At 49.8% G+C, this 16,049-nt stretch overlaps 1 protein-coding gene and 1 pseudogene across 1 annotated transcript; both read right to left on the bottom strand.

The window, feature by feature from the left end:
- On the bottom strand, window positions 1-1,704 carry LOC136465932 (UBX domain-containing protein 2-like; annotated as a pseudogene).
- A 1,796-nt stretch (window positions 1,705-3,500) lies between these two features.
- On the bottom strand, window positions 3,501-4,986 carry LOC136465930 (salutaridine reductase-like). Its single transcript, XM_066464474.1, has 5 exons — window positions 4,976-4,986; window positions 4,624-4,867; window positions 4,461-4,535; window positions 4,155-4,340; window positions 3,501-3,878 (listed from the first exon to the last, which is right to left on the bottom strand). The coding sequence occupies exons 1-5, from the start codon at window positions 4,984-4,986 to the stop codon at window positions 3,501-3,503; spliced, it is 894 nt and encodes a 297-aa protein (XP_066320571.1).
- Between the last annotated feature and the right edge of the window lie 11,063 nt (window positions 4,987-16,049).

Here is a 16,049-nt window from a genome sequence, read left to right as displayed (position 1 = left end):
GTTCTTACCGAGGAAACAAACGTCGACTAGTCGACTAATGTTATTGCGGTTCTGAAGACCCAGCTAGACATCGAAAACAACTGACACGGCTGCGAAGTTCAGGCCCAGATCCTCAAACGTAGCACCAGCATCGTTGTCCGGATCGCCTTCTTCTCCTCGGCAGCTGCCCTCCACCATGAAGGGTCGATCTGCAGAACGCGAAGAGCGACGCGACCCTCCTCTTGCAGCCGAACTCCTTTTCGACCATGGTGCCGTCGGGGAACCGAATCCTCAGCTTGTACATCTCCTCGTCCTCCATGGGCTCGTCGTCGTCGACATCGATCATCTCGGCGGGCAACTCATCAGTAGTATTATTAGGCACCGGTACAGGTTCTTGTTCGCTGCAGGCACCGCCGGCAGCTGCAGAGTTGTTTGGAATTTCCTGTTCTTGCTCGCCAATTTCATCGTCAGCAGGCGCAGCAGGGCTCTCGGACACTGCTGGCGGCTGTTGTTCGACGGCTGCAGCTGCAGCGGCAGATCCCCATGCCAACTCTTGCTCGCCGCCTGCACCCACAGGTGCAGGGAACACCGGCGTTTTCTGGACGAACTTGGGCAAGGATAGCGCGTTCGGTTTCGATTTCATGTACTCATCAGCAAACTGCATGAACTCGTCAGGCATCATGGCGCCGCTCCGCTTAATTAGCTAGCAACTGCCCCGTGATCGGGTCGAGGACGAGCACGGCCGGCAGCTGGTCGACCTCGAGCTTGTAGAAATTAGCCAGTTTCTTGCACTCGTCAAGTGTGCGACGTTTCTGTTCACCGTTCGAAGCAAGAAGAACACAAAGCTGTCCTCGACCACCTTCTTGACGATCTCGTCCGCCCACAGATCCCGGTTCTGCATCTGCGACGGGAAATCGCCGGCGCCGCTGGATGTCTGCAGGTTGACCAGGAGGAACCGATCGTTCCTCGCCGCGTGCACCTTGGCGTCGTGGAAGGATACACGGTACATCAGCTCGTGCGGAGGCCGGAACGGCTCTTGCAGCGACTCCTTCTGTGGTGGCGGCTGCACCGCCGGCCGATCCCCTTCGGTTTCCTCCGCTAGAGAGGCGTAGTAGGTATCATCATCGTCCTCCTCGCTGTAGCTCATATTGTCGTAATCTTCGTCGTTGTATTCACCATATCCCTCCCCGTTGCTGCTGTGCATGCTGCCGCCGTCGTCTTCCTTCGTGCTGATGTTGTCGTCCTGCTCAGCGTTGTCGACGTGGGCCTCCTGCTGGTTGCCGTCGACGTTTTCCACTCTGGCTTCTCCGGCGTCATCGGTTTCCGCTTGTCCCCACCCGGTGGGGACTATTTCACTTAGTGAAAGAGATGGCACCTCCACGACGAAGGGGGCGTCGACGGCGGTACTGGGGTTGCCATAGTACTGAGCAGCGCGCACGTCGTCTTCATAGTCGCCGTCGATTGCATCGCCGTGGTCTTTGTCCTCCTCTTTCGTCGGCACGTTGTCCTCAGGCAAGATTGGATCGGCGGACGGACCTGACGACGGCTCGGTGGCGTTCTCCTCACGCAAGATTGGATCGGCGGACGAACCTGACGGCTGCTGCCACCGGCGTTACTGAAGTAGAGATTGATGGCCTCATCCAGATTCCAATGGCACGAGCCGAGGTGCCGCACGGCGTCCGCCTGGGACTCGCAAGACGTGACCTCTATGAACGTAGACACCATCTGTTTATCCATCTTGATTGATCGATGGGCTTGGCCGGCTTCGGCGGCGGCGGCGCTCCTCTCCTCTTAACTTTAGGGCTCACAGCGGGGAGCGTGGTCGGGCTTCTCCTTTTATTGGGCCAAGTCTCAGCTCGCACGGTTCGTCGATATGTGACGTGATCGGTTATACCAGGGAAACGGATACCGGCGCTGTATACAGTTCCGATCCCACTCTGATTCGCCCGTACATCAATTCATGATACCTTATCAATTCACGAGATCTCCTTAGCAAATGTGGCGGCGCGGCCGCGCGGTAAGTAAATCGGCAATGCCAGTGTCCGGACGTCAGGACCCTTGTGCCTGCGTGCACACCGTCTCCCCCACACACCTGCATCATGCGTCCGCCTACACGGGCCTGCGCCGCCCGACTGCACGTGGGGAGTCTTCGCTCGCACCCTTCCGTTTCTCATGTGCATGCACACGGCCAGCAGTTAAGCAGGTGACTACAGCAAGCGGCTATGCTAGCATCCAGAAGGGGGGAGGCGGTGGATGCCCAACCGATGCCAGGAGGAGGAGGAGGAGGAGGAGGAGGAGACACCGAGGTGAAAGGTGAGGCAATAGAAAAGAGAAAAAAGAGAAGACAGAGATGCAACACCCAATCTAATTTTAAAACATCCGGATGCAACACTTGCAATATACATCTGAAGGCAGATGAAACGCATGAAACATGCATCTGAAACACTAGCTGCAACACCAGATTTACTTTGAAATATCCAGATGAAACACTTGCAACATACGTACAAAACAGCCAAAACACTCGAAACATGCATATGAAACACTAGAAAAAAAACACCTGAAAACGCTTCATATATGTGAAAACATATGCAACATTCAGATAAAACACTTGTAAACATACGTCTGGAAAATGAGATAAAAATATTTGGAACATACAATTGAAACATACGTGTATAGCCACTGCAACATGTGCAACATTCTGATTTACTTTTGTAACATCAAAATGAAACACTTGCAACATTCAGATGAAACATTCGAAACACTTGAAACATATTATTCCAACATGGGCTTTGCTTGGACGAATGGAGGCATGCCGGCGCGGAGGTCGACAGCGGCGCATTGACCTCACTGTGCTACAGCAGCACGGGCAACTCGCCATTGGGCGCGGCGTCACACGAATCTCGTCCCCCTCGCCTGCTTGCTGGAGCATCCGTCGTGGAGGCTCACCGGCTCGGTGAAGGCGGCAGCGGCTCGCCAACTCAGTGGAGGCGGTCACGGCGAGCGAGCCAGCCGCAGCGAGGAGGCAGCGCGATGGAGACGGACGAAGCAGACTGGGCCCGATGGGGAATGCTGCGCATGGGGAATGCTGCGCATAGGAGACAGCATAGAGGAGGTCGCAGGGGATGGGGCGCAATGCGGCGGGGGCGCGGCACTGCAGGGGACTGGCGACGGCGAGGCAGAGTAGGGTCTGTCGGAGCGGCGCGTGCGAGAGTGAGCGGAGGGAGGCGTCCGTCCACCCGGACGTCTTAATTGTATTATTCTCGATAGTAGATTTATCAGGAACCAACCAACTAGACATCTGCGACTTTGAACCCGTCTCTGTTTGCATGGCGTGTTGAGATGGTTCAGGGCACTAGCCCTCAATAATCAAGTTTTCTTCTTACAAACAGAATATGAAACTATTCTGAACTCCCAATCTCAAACCGTGTTTACTGCGAACAGCAGATCGAGTGACACTGCCGTAGTACATGCCAGCACCTGCAGCACGCACTACCTAGCGTCCTAGCTTAGAAAGTTAGCAGTCAGAACTCGCACACGTCCAGCAGCTCAAAGTTGAGGCCGGAGTCGCCGGGCTCGTCCCGCAGCGCGAGCGCGACGGGCGCCGTGGCGCCTTCCTCGGCGGAGAACAGGCCCATGCCGTAGTTCATGCCGGTCCTCACGAAGCCCGGGTTGACGCAGCACACCACCAGCGATGGGTGCCTCTTGGCGAGCAGCCTGGAGTGGGCGTTCACCAGCGTCTTGGACACTGCGTAGGCCGACACCACGGGGAACCACCCACGAGCCGCTAGGATACCGTCCTTGAAATCTGCCAGGAAAAGGCTCATCACCTCATCGAGCTTCGCCTCTGAGAGGTTGTCGATGTCGCTTAGCACCTTTATGACTCCTTCGTTTGACATGAACTGATGATGAGAAAAAGAAAGAAAAGGCATTGCAGAACGTCATCACTCCCTTGTTTGTTGCATTCTTAGTAGAGGAAGAGCAATGCAATCACTGAATTTATTTCAGAGTTTTGCACAGGTCTTCTTTTTTTTTTGCGAATCTTTCAGTGCCAGATTTGCGGTTTAGGTGAATTTTTTTGCAGATATATATGTGTAGGTTACCGGTTAGTACTTATTTGAATAACATCGGTGAATTTATTCATTTTTTTTTACAACTGCTTCAGTGGTTAAGCTTACCTTAAGCTGTGCAACTTGTGAAGAAACATTCACAACCCTTCCTGATTTGGACAGCAGGAGGAGGGGGATCAGGCAATCTGTAACGTCCTTTGTGCCGTTGAAGTTTATTTCCAGACACTCCTTGGCTAGCTCATAACTTTGCTGAAGACTTCCCATGTAACCATCCGCAAAAGTTCTTATATCTTCCTGCAGCCATGGTAAATACAGTATTTCTCAGCCGTCGAACTCATCCTATCTTTGTACACTCGGACACTTCTTTTTGGCAAAGTTTAATTAGTCATCCAAACTATGTGCTTGAGGACTTGCCTTAGGATCCTGCTTTTGGAGCTCTTTTAACCTGTCAGGATCGATGGTTGTTCCACCAACGGCTGCATTGTTCACCTGAAGAACCCAAACCCAAACCGTGAGACTGACTGAACCCCTGAAACAATGCACCTGAAGTTGCTGTGCTAGAAAACAGGCTACTCACCAAGACGTCGAGCTTGCCGAACCTGGCCTTGACGAACTCCGCAAGCTGCGTGATGCTCGACCGGTCAGCGACGTCCAGCCGATGGAAGATCACGCCGGAGAGGCCGGAGCTCTGCAGCTCCTCCACGGCCTGCGAGCCCTTGTTCTCGTCTCTGGCTGTCAGGACAACGAGAACGTCGTTGCTCGCGAGCTGCCTGCAGATCTCCAGCCCGATTCCTCTGTTCCCTCCGGTGACCACTGCAACCCTGAGGTCAGGTCATGTATATATGCCCGTCAGAGAGAAAAGAGAGTCTCTTATTACTAATTGCTGCCGGTGACTAACTTTTCCGTGTGCAAATTGCAATTAGCACTACCTGGTTGCCATTGATGCTGACTATACTGGTGAAGGTGATGAGGTGAAGAACCGCGAGAAGAGCGAAGTGGCAGGGGAACTATAAATACTAGTAGAACCGCAGCTGCTGACCGGTTAATTGGGATTAGAAAATTGTGGCCGTGCCACTTAAGCATCGATGATTTCATCGGCTAATGTTTTGTTTGCTATGCGCTTATACGAAAGCACTGACCGGAGCGTGTCTTTGGGAGGGCCAAACTGCTCTGTAACTTCCAAACTTCTAGCCTTGGAAACCTCGAGCCTCTGCTAGTCTGCTTCCAGTCTGGTCGACAGCATTCGTTTTCAAGTTTTTCTAGCTATGTTCGCTTTTCTACAGGAACAGGGTACTGCACTGCACTTTACTATCTCGTTGAGACTTTGGCTGCCCAAGGAACCTTGTGAACAGTACTCGAATCCTTGTATCTCTCCTGTCCAATTGAGCTAGCAATGTGGCCCGCGCTGTTGCACGGGTAGCAAGCTCTTTTCGGTGTAAGAATTTTGTTTTCTTAATTGAAAATATTTTTTGCATATTGTTTCGTTTGTTTATTTGATTGCAGTTGTGCTCTCTGCATGCACCCTCACATCATCCATCTCACCATCTGTACAAACTATATATAACTGTTGTTGACCAATTCTTTGGCTTAAAACTATTATGATCCCGCCCTCCTTTTTTTTTCAAAATCAAGGTAGACTTCAATTTTCTCTTCGTGAGCTCCATCGTCATCTTCCAGTTTCAGGTAACCCGTGGAAACCATGATACTCGCGGGTTCCAAACCGAAGAATCAGTATGCCTTATGGGCTGGGTTGGTTTTTGCCTAGAACCCGGTAAAACCGGACCATGTCCATGTACATGCCTGAACCACAGTCCAAGTCTCTTGCGGTTTGTTTAGCTCCTCGGTCCATTTATATAAATTTAAAATTTAGATCATCTTGTATCTTGTCTTACTAATCCATATATAGTTGCCTTGCCCCTCCTCCACCCTAAAACATCGCTGCTGAAGTCTACTTGGAGCCGTTGCTATCTCAATTCTCAAGCAATTCCTAGCTGGCCCCATCATCACGCCAACCTCTACCTACGCTACGCCTCAAGTCTTTCCATACAAATTGTGAAGCTATCACTGGGACACTGGCGCGAGTCAGCTGTTGATCTAAGGCTTGCTACACATACCACTCTATCTCACTATTGTTTGCCAAACACGGACATATTTTTATTTTAATTTAGCTATTCTAATAACACAGGCCATTTATTTAGGCATTTTCTTTGTTCTAAATTCATTTAAAGGGATCAAAGTATTATTTTCTAGCTTTTATGGAAATGTTGCCTTTACTAATTGTGTTTTACTCAATTTTCCTAAAAGTTCATGTAGCCTATTTAAACTCTGTGTAAATGCTATACACGGTTGCATGCTTTTCTATTTAATTAGCTATCTGACCTGTTTAAATGATTGTTTACATGAACTCTTTATTAAGATATTTCTTCTTTCCAATTCATATGAAAACCATTGCTATTTTTCGTAATTTATTATTTAGAAACTATTGTTTGGTAATTATATTAGGTATAGACTTTTTGACTTGATCTCAACGGATAGATCATCACAGAAGTAACGGTGTGTGTTATTTTTTTTCTTTTGATTGATATTGTAATTTCTAAACTCACTTGGTAAATATGGTGGCTTCTTTTAACACTATTGTAATAAGATAACGTATTCTTGTGAGTTATTAGAGCAATATTTGTTCGTTGAGTTTGGAGCCTTCATCCTAATTCTTACAAAGCTAAATCTAAACATTTAAAGAATAGAAAACATCTAGCGATTTGTTTGGTAGACTCTAATAATCATTAAAAATAATAGACATTAGATATGTTATTTTTTAAATAAAACTGCACACCTATAGCATTAAAAAAATACTAAAGTGACCCTTAAGGCTTGACCTAAATTACCCACCACTATCATTGTGTAAAATAACCTAAAGTAGCCTTCTAGTCTCCATCAGAATTATCTACGATTGTCATTATGAAAAAAAATAAAGTATCCTAAATTTGCATCTTCCACCCCACTATTACTAAAAATACCTAAAGTGATCCTTAAATTTAAATTATGCTACACCTATAAAAATCGCACAATACTTCTAAGTTACTCAATTCTTTCATTGTTAATATAGAAAAAAATCTGACTCAATGTGAAGCTCGCTTTGCTATTATTAAAGTAACCTAATGTAACTTTTGAATCTAAAATAGCTAAATCTATCACTAAAAAATATCGCAAGTATGTACTTCTATACATCCTTATAAATTACTCACTTCTATTTGTTGATATAAAAAAAACTTATACAAGGTATGCATGCATGAATCATGTTACTATGTGTGTGGATGCGCACAAAACTATTGGTAAATGGAAGAGGCATTTGTTGCACTTGTAGAAATGCATATCTTCTTCCCCTTCTAGGTCCTCCATTTCTACATATGTTGCACTTGCACCATGTAGATGATCTCGTGCTACTCTGTCTTCCTCTTCATGAGCACTGCTTTCAATCCGTTCATTAGTTGTTGGTGCAGCTGACCTTGGATTTGGACACTTTCTTTTTGTTGTTCTTGCCATATGTGTGGGTGACAGCAGTCCTCGTACGAGTAGCAGCAGCTCTAGGCAGATTGCAGTCTCTAAGATGGTCAGTTGCTCCAACAACTTGATCAACATGTGTCCAGAGCATATCACTGCCATTACATGCATTAACTAGGTCACGGTTGATATCTATCCACTCATTTTCCCATTGAAACTCTTCGGGGAGTAATGGTTTAGATTTCTGGTCTTTGGAACCAAGTTCACGTAGTTTCTGAAACCTAATGTGCTCCTTATCTTTTTAGTATGCACCTAGAGCCAAAGAAAATAGGGAATAAAATTCATTAGATGGCTGCAGCATATAAGAAAAAAGTGAAAATATTTGCTAACTACTCTAAGTCATTGGCAATTAGCACTTACATGAGCAAATTCGCTCCGGTTGCGCTTACAACCAGATGCAGAACAACAGAGACTTACAATTCATTTTGCTAAACTCTGTAGCTCAAATGCAAGGCCACCAAATGCATCCCACCATAGAACTGCAGTAATAGAGTACAAGCAAAACAATAACCAGCAGCTCATTGCATAGAGATTAATTAAAAGAAAGTGATGGTTGTTGTACTGCTCATTACTTACTAGGATTTTTACTATTTCTCTCCGCTATTTCAATTTCTTTGAGAAACAATAACCCTCGGCTCTATCATAGTCATTTGCTTGCTTGCTTGTCTTCTTCACTTCACCCTCATCAGTCATCATCTTCCATATAATGTCATTAAACATGCACCTTAGCTTTGTAGCTTGTCTCCTATCATTTTCCTTTATGGCAAAGTGCTTTCCTAGATTCAACAATAGGACTGCTCTATATAGTTTTTGCTCCATTTGGTTCTCCCATATCTTATCATAGGCTCATATTGTCGGGGACCTAATACCGGGGTACCCAATGAGGTGGAACTAATAACCATCGAACGTTGATGCTCCCGAACAGACAAGAACGCAGCTACACTTCTTACCCATAGGACTGAAGATTGGCTCCGCCTCGCCTGACGGCTGAGGACAGGCTCCGCCTCGCCCGATGACTGCACCCTGCTCCTTCATAATGACAAGCACAGGGTACGATAGGACATTCGAGTCAACCGCAGTCCCGAGGACCATGCCCTGCACGTCTGCAGGAAGGTACCATCAGGATACGACGGGATGGGCACTTTAAGCCCTTTCCGACCTGACGGAGCCCGAACAGTGTTGTAGGCGCCGACTTTTGTCCTACAGTGTTGTAGGCGCCGCCATCAGCCCTCGGGCGTGGATACTAACACAGGCATACGACGACCACTACAGTCCAAGAGAGAACTCACGTCATCAACAGTAACAGGCATATAGTCACTTCTCTGTCTACTCCCCGCAGAGTCATGGCTCGGCACCCTGACACACCACACCGTCCGCCGGAGGAGGATGGGACATGACCACTCACTGAAACAAAGCCAGAGCCCGGCCCTATCAGGATCAACGAAGCATGCTATCCCTGGCGTGGTCTGCCATGATAGTAGGGCAGGCACAAGGGAAAAGGAAGACCCAACACCTTCGAAGGACCTTATCTACCTTTGGTTTTTTCCTCTTTCTCCCATCTGTAACCCTTGCTCCCCCGTTGGTCTATAAAAGGGAGGGCAGGACACCCACTAAGAGGAGGGATTAACTCCACACATAACACATAGCCATGCAGCAATCAAGCTCTTGGTGTCATTTTGACCTTTCCATCAGAGACTTGGGACCTGTCCCTCTCTCGACTATTTGTACCCCCTACTATGAACCTTTTTGGTACTAATAACACGAGCAGCAGTAAACTGGACGTAGGGACATTCCGCCCGAACCAGTATAAACCTTGTGTCCTTTAGTACACCATCCGAGCCTAACACGCAACAATATAAATTTACTAGTTGGTGTTTGTTCGAAACACCGATAGTTGGCACGCCAGGTAGGGGCCTTTGCGCGTTCCAAATCAGGCGTCGGATGGCTAGCCACGCAATCAGCTGGGTCCCGAGCGCACATGTATGTTTCGGTGACCTGGACTTCATCGTCATGGTGGGAGGAGAGTTGGCATTGGCCCACGTAGCCATCCAATCTCTCCCCTCCATCGGCTTCAACTATGGGGGGCTTGAGCACCAGCCCGGTGTCTCCCTTGGACCCCAGCCGTCCAGGGAGGACCCACACCGCCTCACCCCTCTCCAGAACACTCTGCACGGAGCGCCCTGACGGCGCTTCTGTTCAGTCTCCGCAACGCCGCGGTGATCGTCAGCCACCTTGTGGCACAGCGCACGATCCCGTCCCCTATAAACAACGAGTTCATGAGGATGATCGAAAGCGTCACAGAATCCCTCCACGGCCTCCTCACAGAGGAGTCGGGGTCGGACTCTGGCTCTGACTCCTATAGGGGAGCCATCACCCCTCCTAGGAATGTTTCATGGTGGGTACCCCCAAGGGACATGTCAAAAGCGTCTCCGCGGAGGAGGCTACCCTGGCAGGCAACCTCGGTGGCAAAACCGAAGGGGAGACAGCGGCCCACCTCGTGTAGGGGTGGAGCAGCTGAGAGCCCAAAAGTCGGAGATCGATAAAGCCGGACAACAGCTTGTGTGGGAATACACGAAGGTCAACTGGGAGATCGAACACCTTGGAGACAGTGGGCGCACACGCGTCGTGGCCCATGACGTAAACTGAAGGATCATCACTGACGATGAAACCCTTCCTCACTTTGCTCGAGCAAGCCAGAACATCGCCACCGCAATGGCTTTGCTCCATGGCCTTCTAGAGGCCGCAACGCCAGAGGATCGTTGGGCCCACCATGAAATACGCACGCTACTTGAGCGTGCGGTGGCGCAGCAGGCGGAGAGCTCATTGTCTTGGCGACGCAAGCTTGACACCAGCCAACGTACGTCCTTGGTGCGCCCCGCCAGGGACGCATCAGTCCACTAAGCACCACAAGGCGGTAGGCAACACGCTGCGATCCTAATACATCAATGTCTCGGCCACAACTGTGACGCCCGCAGCACCCTCGATGCCCGCAGACGCACCTACAGTGACCCAAGAGAAGGAGCCCGCCATGGCTATCATCCTCATCACGGCGGACGCTACGACAACAGCGAGGACTAGAGCCTGAGCCCCGACCTGCCAGGCCCTTAGGCCTTTAGCCGGCACATCCTCAACGCTGCTTTCCCGCCAAGGTACCGACCACCTACCAATATCCCTAAGTACTCTAGGGAGACAAACCCCAGACTTTGGCTCAAAGACTATCAGCTTACATGTCAAGTTGGTGGTGCGAATAATGATGACTTCATTATCCGCAACTTTCCAGTGTTCTTGGCTAATTCGGCACGAGCGTGGTTGGAACACCTGCCGTCCAACACAATCTAGAGTTGGGCGGATCTAAAGGAGATCTTTGTGAGAAATTTCTAGGGCACATACAAATGCCTTGGGAACCCATGGGACCTCAAAAACTATCGTTAGAAGGCCAGTGAGACCCTCCACAGGTACATCCGACGCTTTTTCCGATAGTGCAACGAGCTCCCTAACATCGCTAATGCCGACGTGGTAGGAGTCTTCCAGTCCAAGATGACCTGCGAGTCCTAGGTTCATAAACTAGGACGCACAGGCCTATGAACCACCAAGGAATTCCTGGACATCGCCACCAGCCACGCCTCAGGAGAGGAGGCGGCCGGAGCGATCTTCGATCACCTCGAGGGCAAGGCAAGGCGAGATGAGGGAGCTAGCGAAGGCACCTCCAATCGTTTCGCCAAAAGGAAGAATAAGAAATGACAGCGCGAGGACTCACTCATGGCCGCTACTGACCGCAAGGGTGGTCAGAAGCCCACGGAGGGCACTCCAAACCACTTTGAAAAATTACTTGAGGGGTCATGCCCGAACCACGCCTTTCCTGTTAAGCATCTGCTTAAGGACTACGGCCTCATGTGGCGGTTCTTGTCTAGAGGCTCCAACAAAGGGGAGCAGGGGAAAGACCCTCCCCCACTGTGGACGACGCTGAGGAGAAGGACGATGGCTTTCCAATGCCGAATGGCTACCTTATGATCTTCAGAGGATCAATGACCTATGACTCCAAACGTCGTCAGAAGGTCACACACCGTGAAGTCTACACGGCCCAACCGGCCACACCTCCCTTCCTCCGGTGGTCGGAGTCCGCCATAACCTTTGATCGGACCGACCATCCAGATACCATCCCACACCTGGAAAGATATCCGCTTGTGGTCAACCCAATTGTCGGCCCAAAGCGACTCACCAAAGTACTGATGGACGGAGGCAACGGCCTCAACATCATGTATGCCAAGACACTCGATGAGATGGGCGTCGATCGGATGTGCCTCTGCCCAACCCGAGTGCCTTTCCACGACATCATGCCTAGGAAGCAGGCCATGCCACTCAGGCAGATCGATATGCCCGTTACCTTTGGGGATCAATTCAATTACAAGACTGAGACCCTCACCTTTGAGGTGGTTAGGTTCCCCGAAACCTTCTAGGCCATCCTAGGACGTCCATGCTACACAAAGTTCATGGCCATCCCCAACTATTCGTACCTCAAGCTGAAGATGCCAGGCCCCCACAGGGTCATCACTGTTGGCACCTCCTTCTAGCATGCCTATGAGTGCGAGGTCGAGTGTTGTGGCCATGCCACGGCAATCATCGCCTCTAGGGAACTCGCCACCCTCAAGGAGGAGGTCGCCGAAGAAGCGCCCGACGCAAAAAAGTCAACTGGGTCATTCAAATCGGTAGAGGGCTCCAAGGGGGTCCTCATAGATCCTAGCAGCTCTGAGGGTAAAATAGTACGCATTGGTACCACGCTCTCCTCCGAATAGGAAAGCGCGCTCATCGACTTCCTCCGTGGCAACAAAGATATATTTGCGTGGAAACCCTCGGATATGCCGGGCATTCCAAGGGAGGTCACCAAGCATACCTTGAAGATCCATCTAGGCTCCAGGCCAGTGAAGCAACGCCTGCATCGCTTTGATGAGGAGAAACACAGGGCCATCGGTGAAGAGATAGCTAAACTTTCGGTGGCTAGATTCATCAAGGAAGTATACCACCTAGAGTGGTTAGCTAATCCTGTTCTTGTACGAAAGAAGAGTGGGAAATGGAGGATGTGTGTTGACTATACGGGTCTCAACAAGGTGTGTCCAAAGGATCCATTCCCTTTGCTGCACATAGACCAAATAGTCAACTCTACCTTGGGGTGCTAAACCCTCTTCTTCCTTGATGCGTACTCCGGCTACCATCAAATCATGATGAAAGAATCCAACTAGCTCATGACATCTTTCATCACCCCCTTCGGATCGTTCTGCTATGTCTCAATACCGTTCGGTCTAAAGAACGTTGGGGCTACGTACCAGCGTTGTATGATCAAATGCTTTGGGGACCTCATCGGGCGGACCGTCGAGGCCTATGTTGACAACATCGTGGTCAAGTCCAAGCGGGCTAACCATCTCGTTGCTGATCTTGAGCAAACCTTTGTGAAACTCTAAGTGAATGACATCAAACTCAATCCCGAGAAATGTGTTTTTGGGGCCACGAGGGGCATGCTGCTCGGCTTCATCGTCTCCGAGCATGGCATCGAAGCCAACCCAGAGAAGATCTTAGCCATCACAAGGATGGGATCGATTCAGAACATAAAGGGGGTCTAGCGAATCATAGTGTGCCTCATTGCCCTCAGCCGATTCATCTCATGCCTCGGCGAACGAGGCCTCCCCCTTTATCGACTCTTGAAGAAAGTCAACCGCTTTGAGTGGACATCCAAGGCCCAGAAGGCACTTGACATGGTCAAAGTGCTTTTGACAAGGCCCCCGATCCTAGTTCCTCCAAGTGATGGAGAATCCCTCCTGCTATACATAGCGGGAGGAAGTGGGGCACGCCCTCAAGGTGCAGCGCCCTATATACTTCATCAGCAAGGTACTATCCGACTCTAAGACCCGCTACTCCCAAATCCAGAATCTCCTATACGCCGTACTCATCACCAAGAGGAAGCTATGCCACTACTTTGAGTTGCACCCCATGACGGTCATGATGCCATTCCCCCTCAGTGAGGTCATCCAGAGCCAGGATGCCACAGGAAGAACCACAAAGTGGGCACTCGAGTTTATGGATCAAGGCATCACATATGCCTCCCGAATGGCGATCAAGTCCCAGGTGTTGGCTGACTTCATTGCGGAATGGACCGAGGTCCAAACACCACTGGCGGTCGTCGATCAAGAGTATTGGACGATGTACTTCAACGGATCACTGATGAAGAAGGGTGCCAGCGCTGGACTAGTCTTCGTATCACCCCTCGGGGTTCGCATGAGGTACATGGTTTGTCTCCATTTCCCCTCATCCAATAATGTGGCTAAGTATGAAGCGCTCATCAATGGCCTACAAATCACTATCGAGTTGGGCATCCGACGCCTCGACATCCGAGGCGACTCCCAGCTAGTTGTCAACCAAGTCATGAAGGAGTCGAGCTACCACGATGCCAAGATGGATGCATACTGCCAAGAAGTCCAATGGCTAGAGGACAAATTCGATAGCCTCGAACTCAGTCGCATCCCAAGGCGCCTCAACGAAGCGGCCAACATGCTTGCAAAAGTAGCATCCGATCGAGAGCCGGTGCCAATGGGTGTCTTCACCAGCGACCAACACAAGCCCTTGGTATGCTATGAAGGGTTGGAATAGGCTGACGACGGTCCGTCCGATCTAGCCCCAAGGGCTAACCAACCGATGGCTCCGTTCGGCCCTAAGGTCATGGAGCTTGAAGAGGATCCAGCGATAGAGCCTGACCCTCTAGACGATTGGAGAACACTCTACCTCGACTACCTCCTCCATGACACATTGTCAACAGACAAGACGGAAGCTCGATGGCTCACATGTCATGCCAAGCCCTTCGTTCTTGTAGAGGGCGAACTCTATAGATGAAGCCATACCGGGATCCTGTAGCTCTGTATCCCCGTCGAATAGGGGAAGCTTCTGCTGAGCGATATCCACGGTGGGGTCTACAGTCACCACACCGCACCTAGAACCTTGGTTGGAAATGCATTCCGGCAGGGCTTCTACTAGCCCACTATAATAACCGACGCCGAGCAGATCGTAAGCAAGCTGTGTTGTTCTTCCTCAACATCATCCATCGCTTTGGAGTACTAAACTCCATCATCATGGACAACGGCACATAGTTCACCAGCAAGAAATTCCTTTGATTCTACGATGAACAACACATCCGGATCAATTGGGCCGCCATCACGCACCCCTAAACGAACGGGCAGGTCGAGCACGCGAACGGCATGCTCCTATAGGGCCTCAAGCCTAAGAACTTCAACTAGTTGAACAAGCTCGGCGCACGCTGGGTCGTCGAGCTCCCTGCTGTGCTTTGGAGCCAAAGGACAACTCCCAGCCGAGCCACCGGCTACATGCCTTTCTTCATGGTCTACGGTTCCGAGGCCGTCCTCCCAACCGACCTCGACTATGGAGCACCAAGGATCATAGCATACGATGAACAAGGAGCCGAGGCATCCCACAAAGATGCCATGGACCAGCTAGACGAAGCCCCCAACATCACCCTCCTCCATTCAGCCAAGTACTAGCAGGCACTGCGACGGTACCATAGCCGACGGGTGCGGGACCGAGCCTTCAACGTTGGGGACCTGGTTCTCCACCTCGTGCAGAGCAACAAGGACCGCCACAAGCTCTCTCCACCCTAGGTGGGCCATATGTCATCATGGAAGTACTCCGGCTAGGCATCTACAAATTGAAAAATATCGACAGCGAGGTCTTCACCAACGCCTGAAACATTGAGTAGCTACGTCGTTTTTATCCTTAAATAAATGCATACCTTCTCTTGTCAGTTTTTGTCATAAAAATCCCTGATCTTTAGTGACATCCGACCCCTGCAAAGTGTGAGGGGTCGGACCTCACTTGGGGGCTGATATAAGTATGTTTATCTTGCAAACACTCTCTGTGTTATCTTTGCAAACATTCTCTTTGTTTTCCCTCTTTTCTCATAGCAAGTCCTAAGGGCTAGGATTTCAGGAACAAAATCTGAGTATAACTGGTAGGACTATGGGAAACCCACGCCCCAGTGGCTACGACCTCCTTGCTCACTAGCGTGATCAAAATTGGCTCACCTGCACTCTAAGTTTTTTGCAACCTTAACTATGGGAAGGGTCGGAAGGCACCAAACCTCTTTTATAAAAAGAGGGAGAAGAGCTGAAAAACTGTTTGCCGTAACGAAAGTTGAAAACTTGTTCATTTTTCACACAAATTCATCGCTTACAAAGTGATTTTATCACAAAAAGGTCTGATGTATTCATAAATACAAAAGATTGTTCACTCGGGGGCTCCCCCACAACTTATTTGATTATAATTTCTAACCAATTCTACTATGAGTACTACTACGGTCGCCGCGCCACGCTCTCCATCAGCGACGTCCTATCGCTCCATGGGATCCTCAAGGGCACCATCGTCTACAACATCAAGCACCACGTC

The sequence above is a fragment of the Miscanthus floridulus genome, chromosome 7 (assembly GCF_019320115.1).
Source record: "Miscanthus floridulus cultivar M001 chromosome 7, ASM1932011v1, whole genome shotgun sequence".
Taxonomy (NCBI): domain Eukaryota; kingdom Viridiplantae; phylum Streptophyta; class Magnoliopsida; order Poales; family Poaceae; genus Miscanthus; species Miscanthus floridulus.
This window is presented reverse-complemented; position numbering and strand designations above follow the sequence as displayed.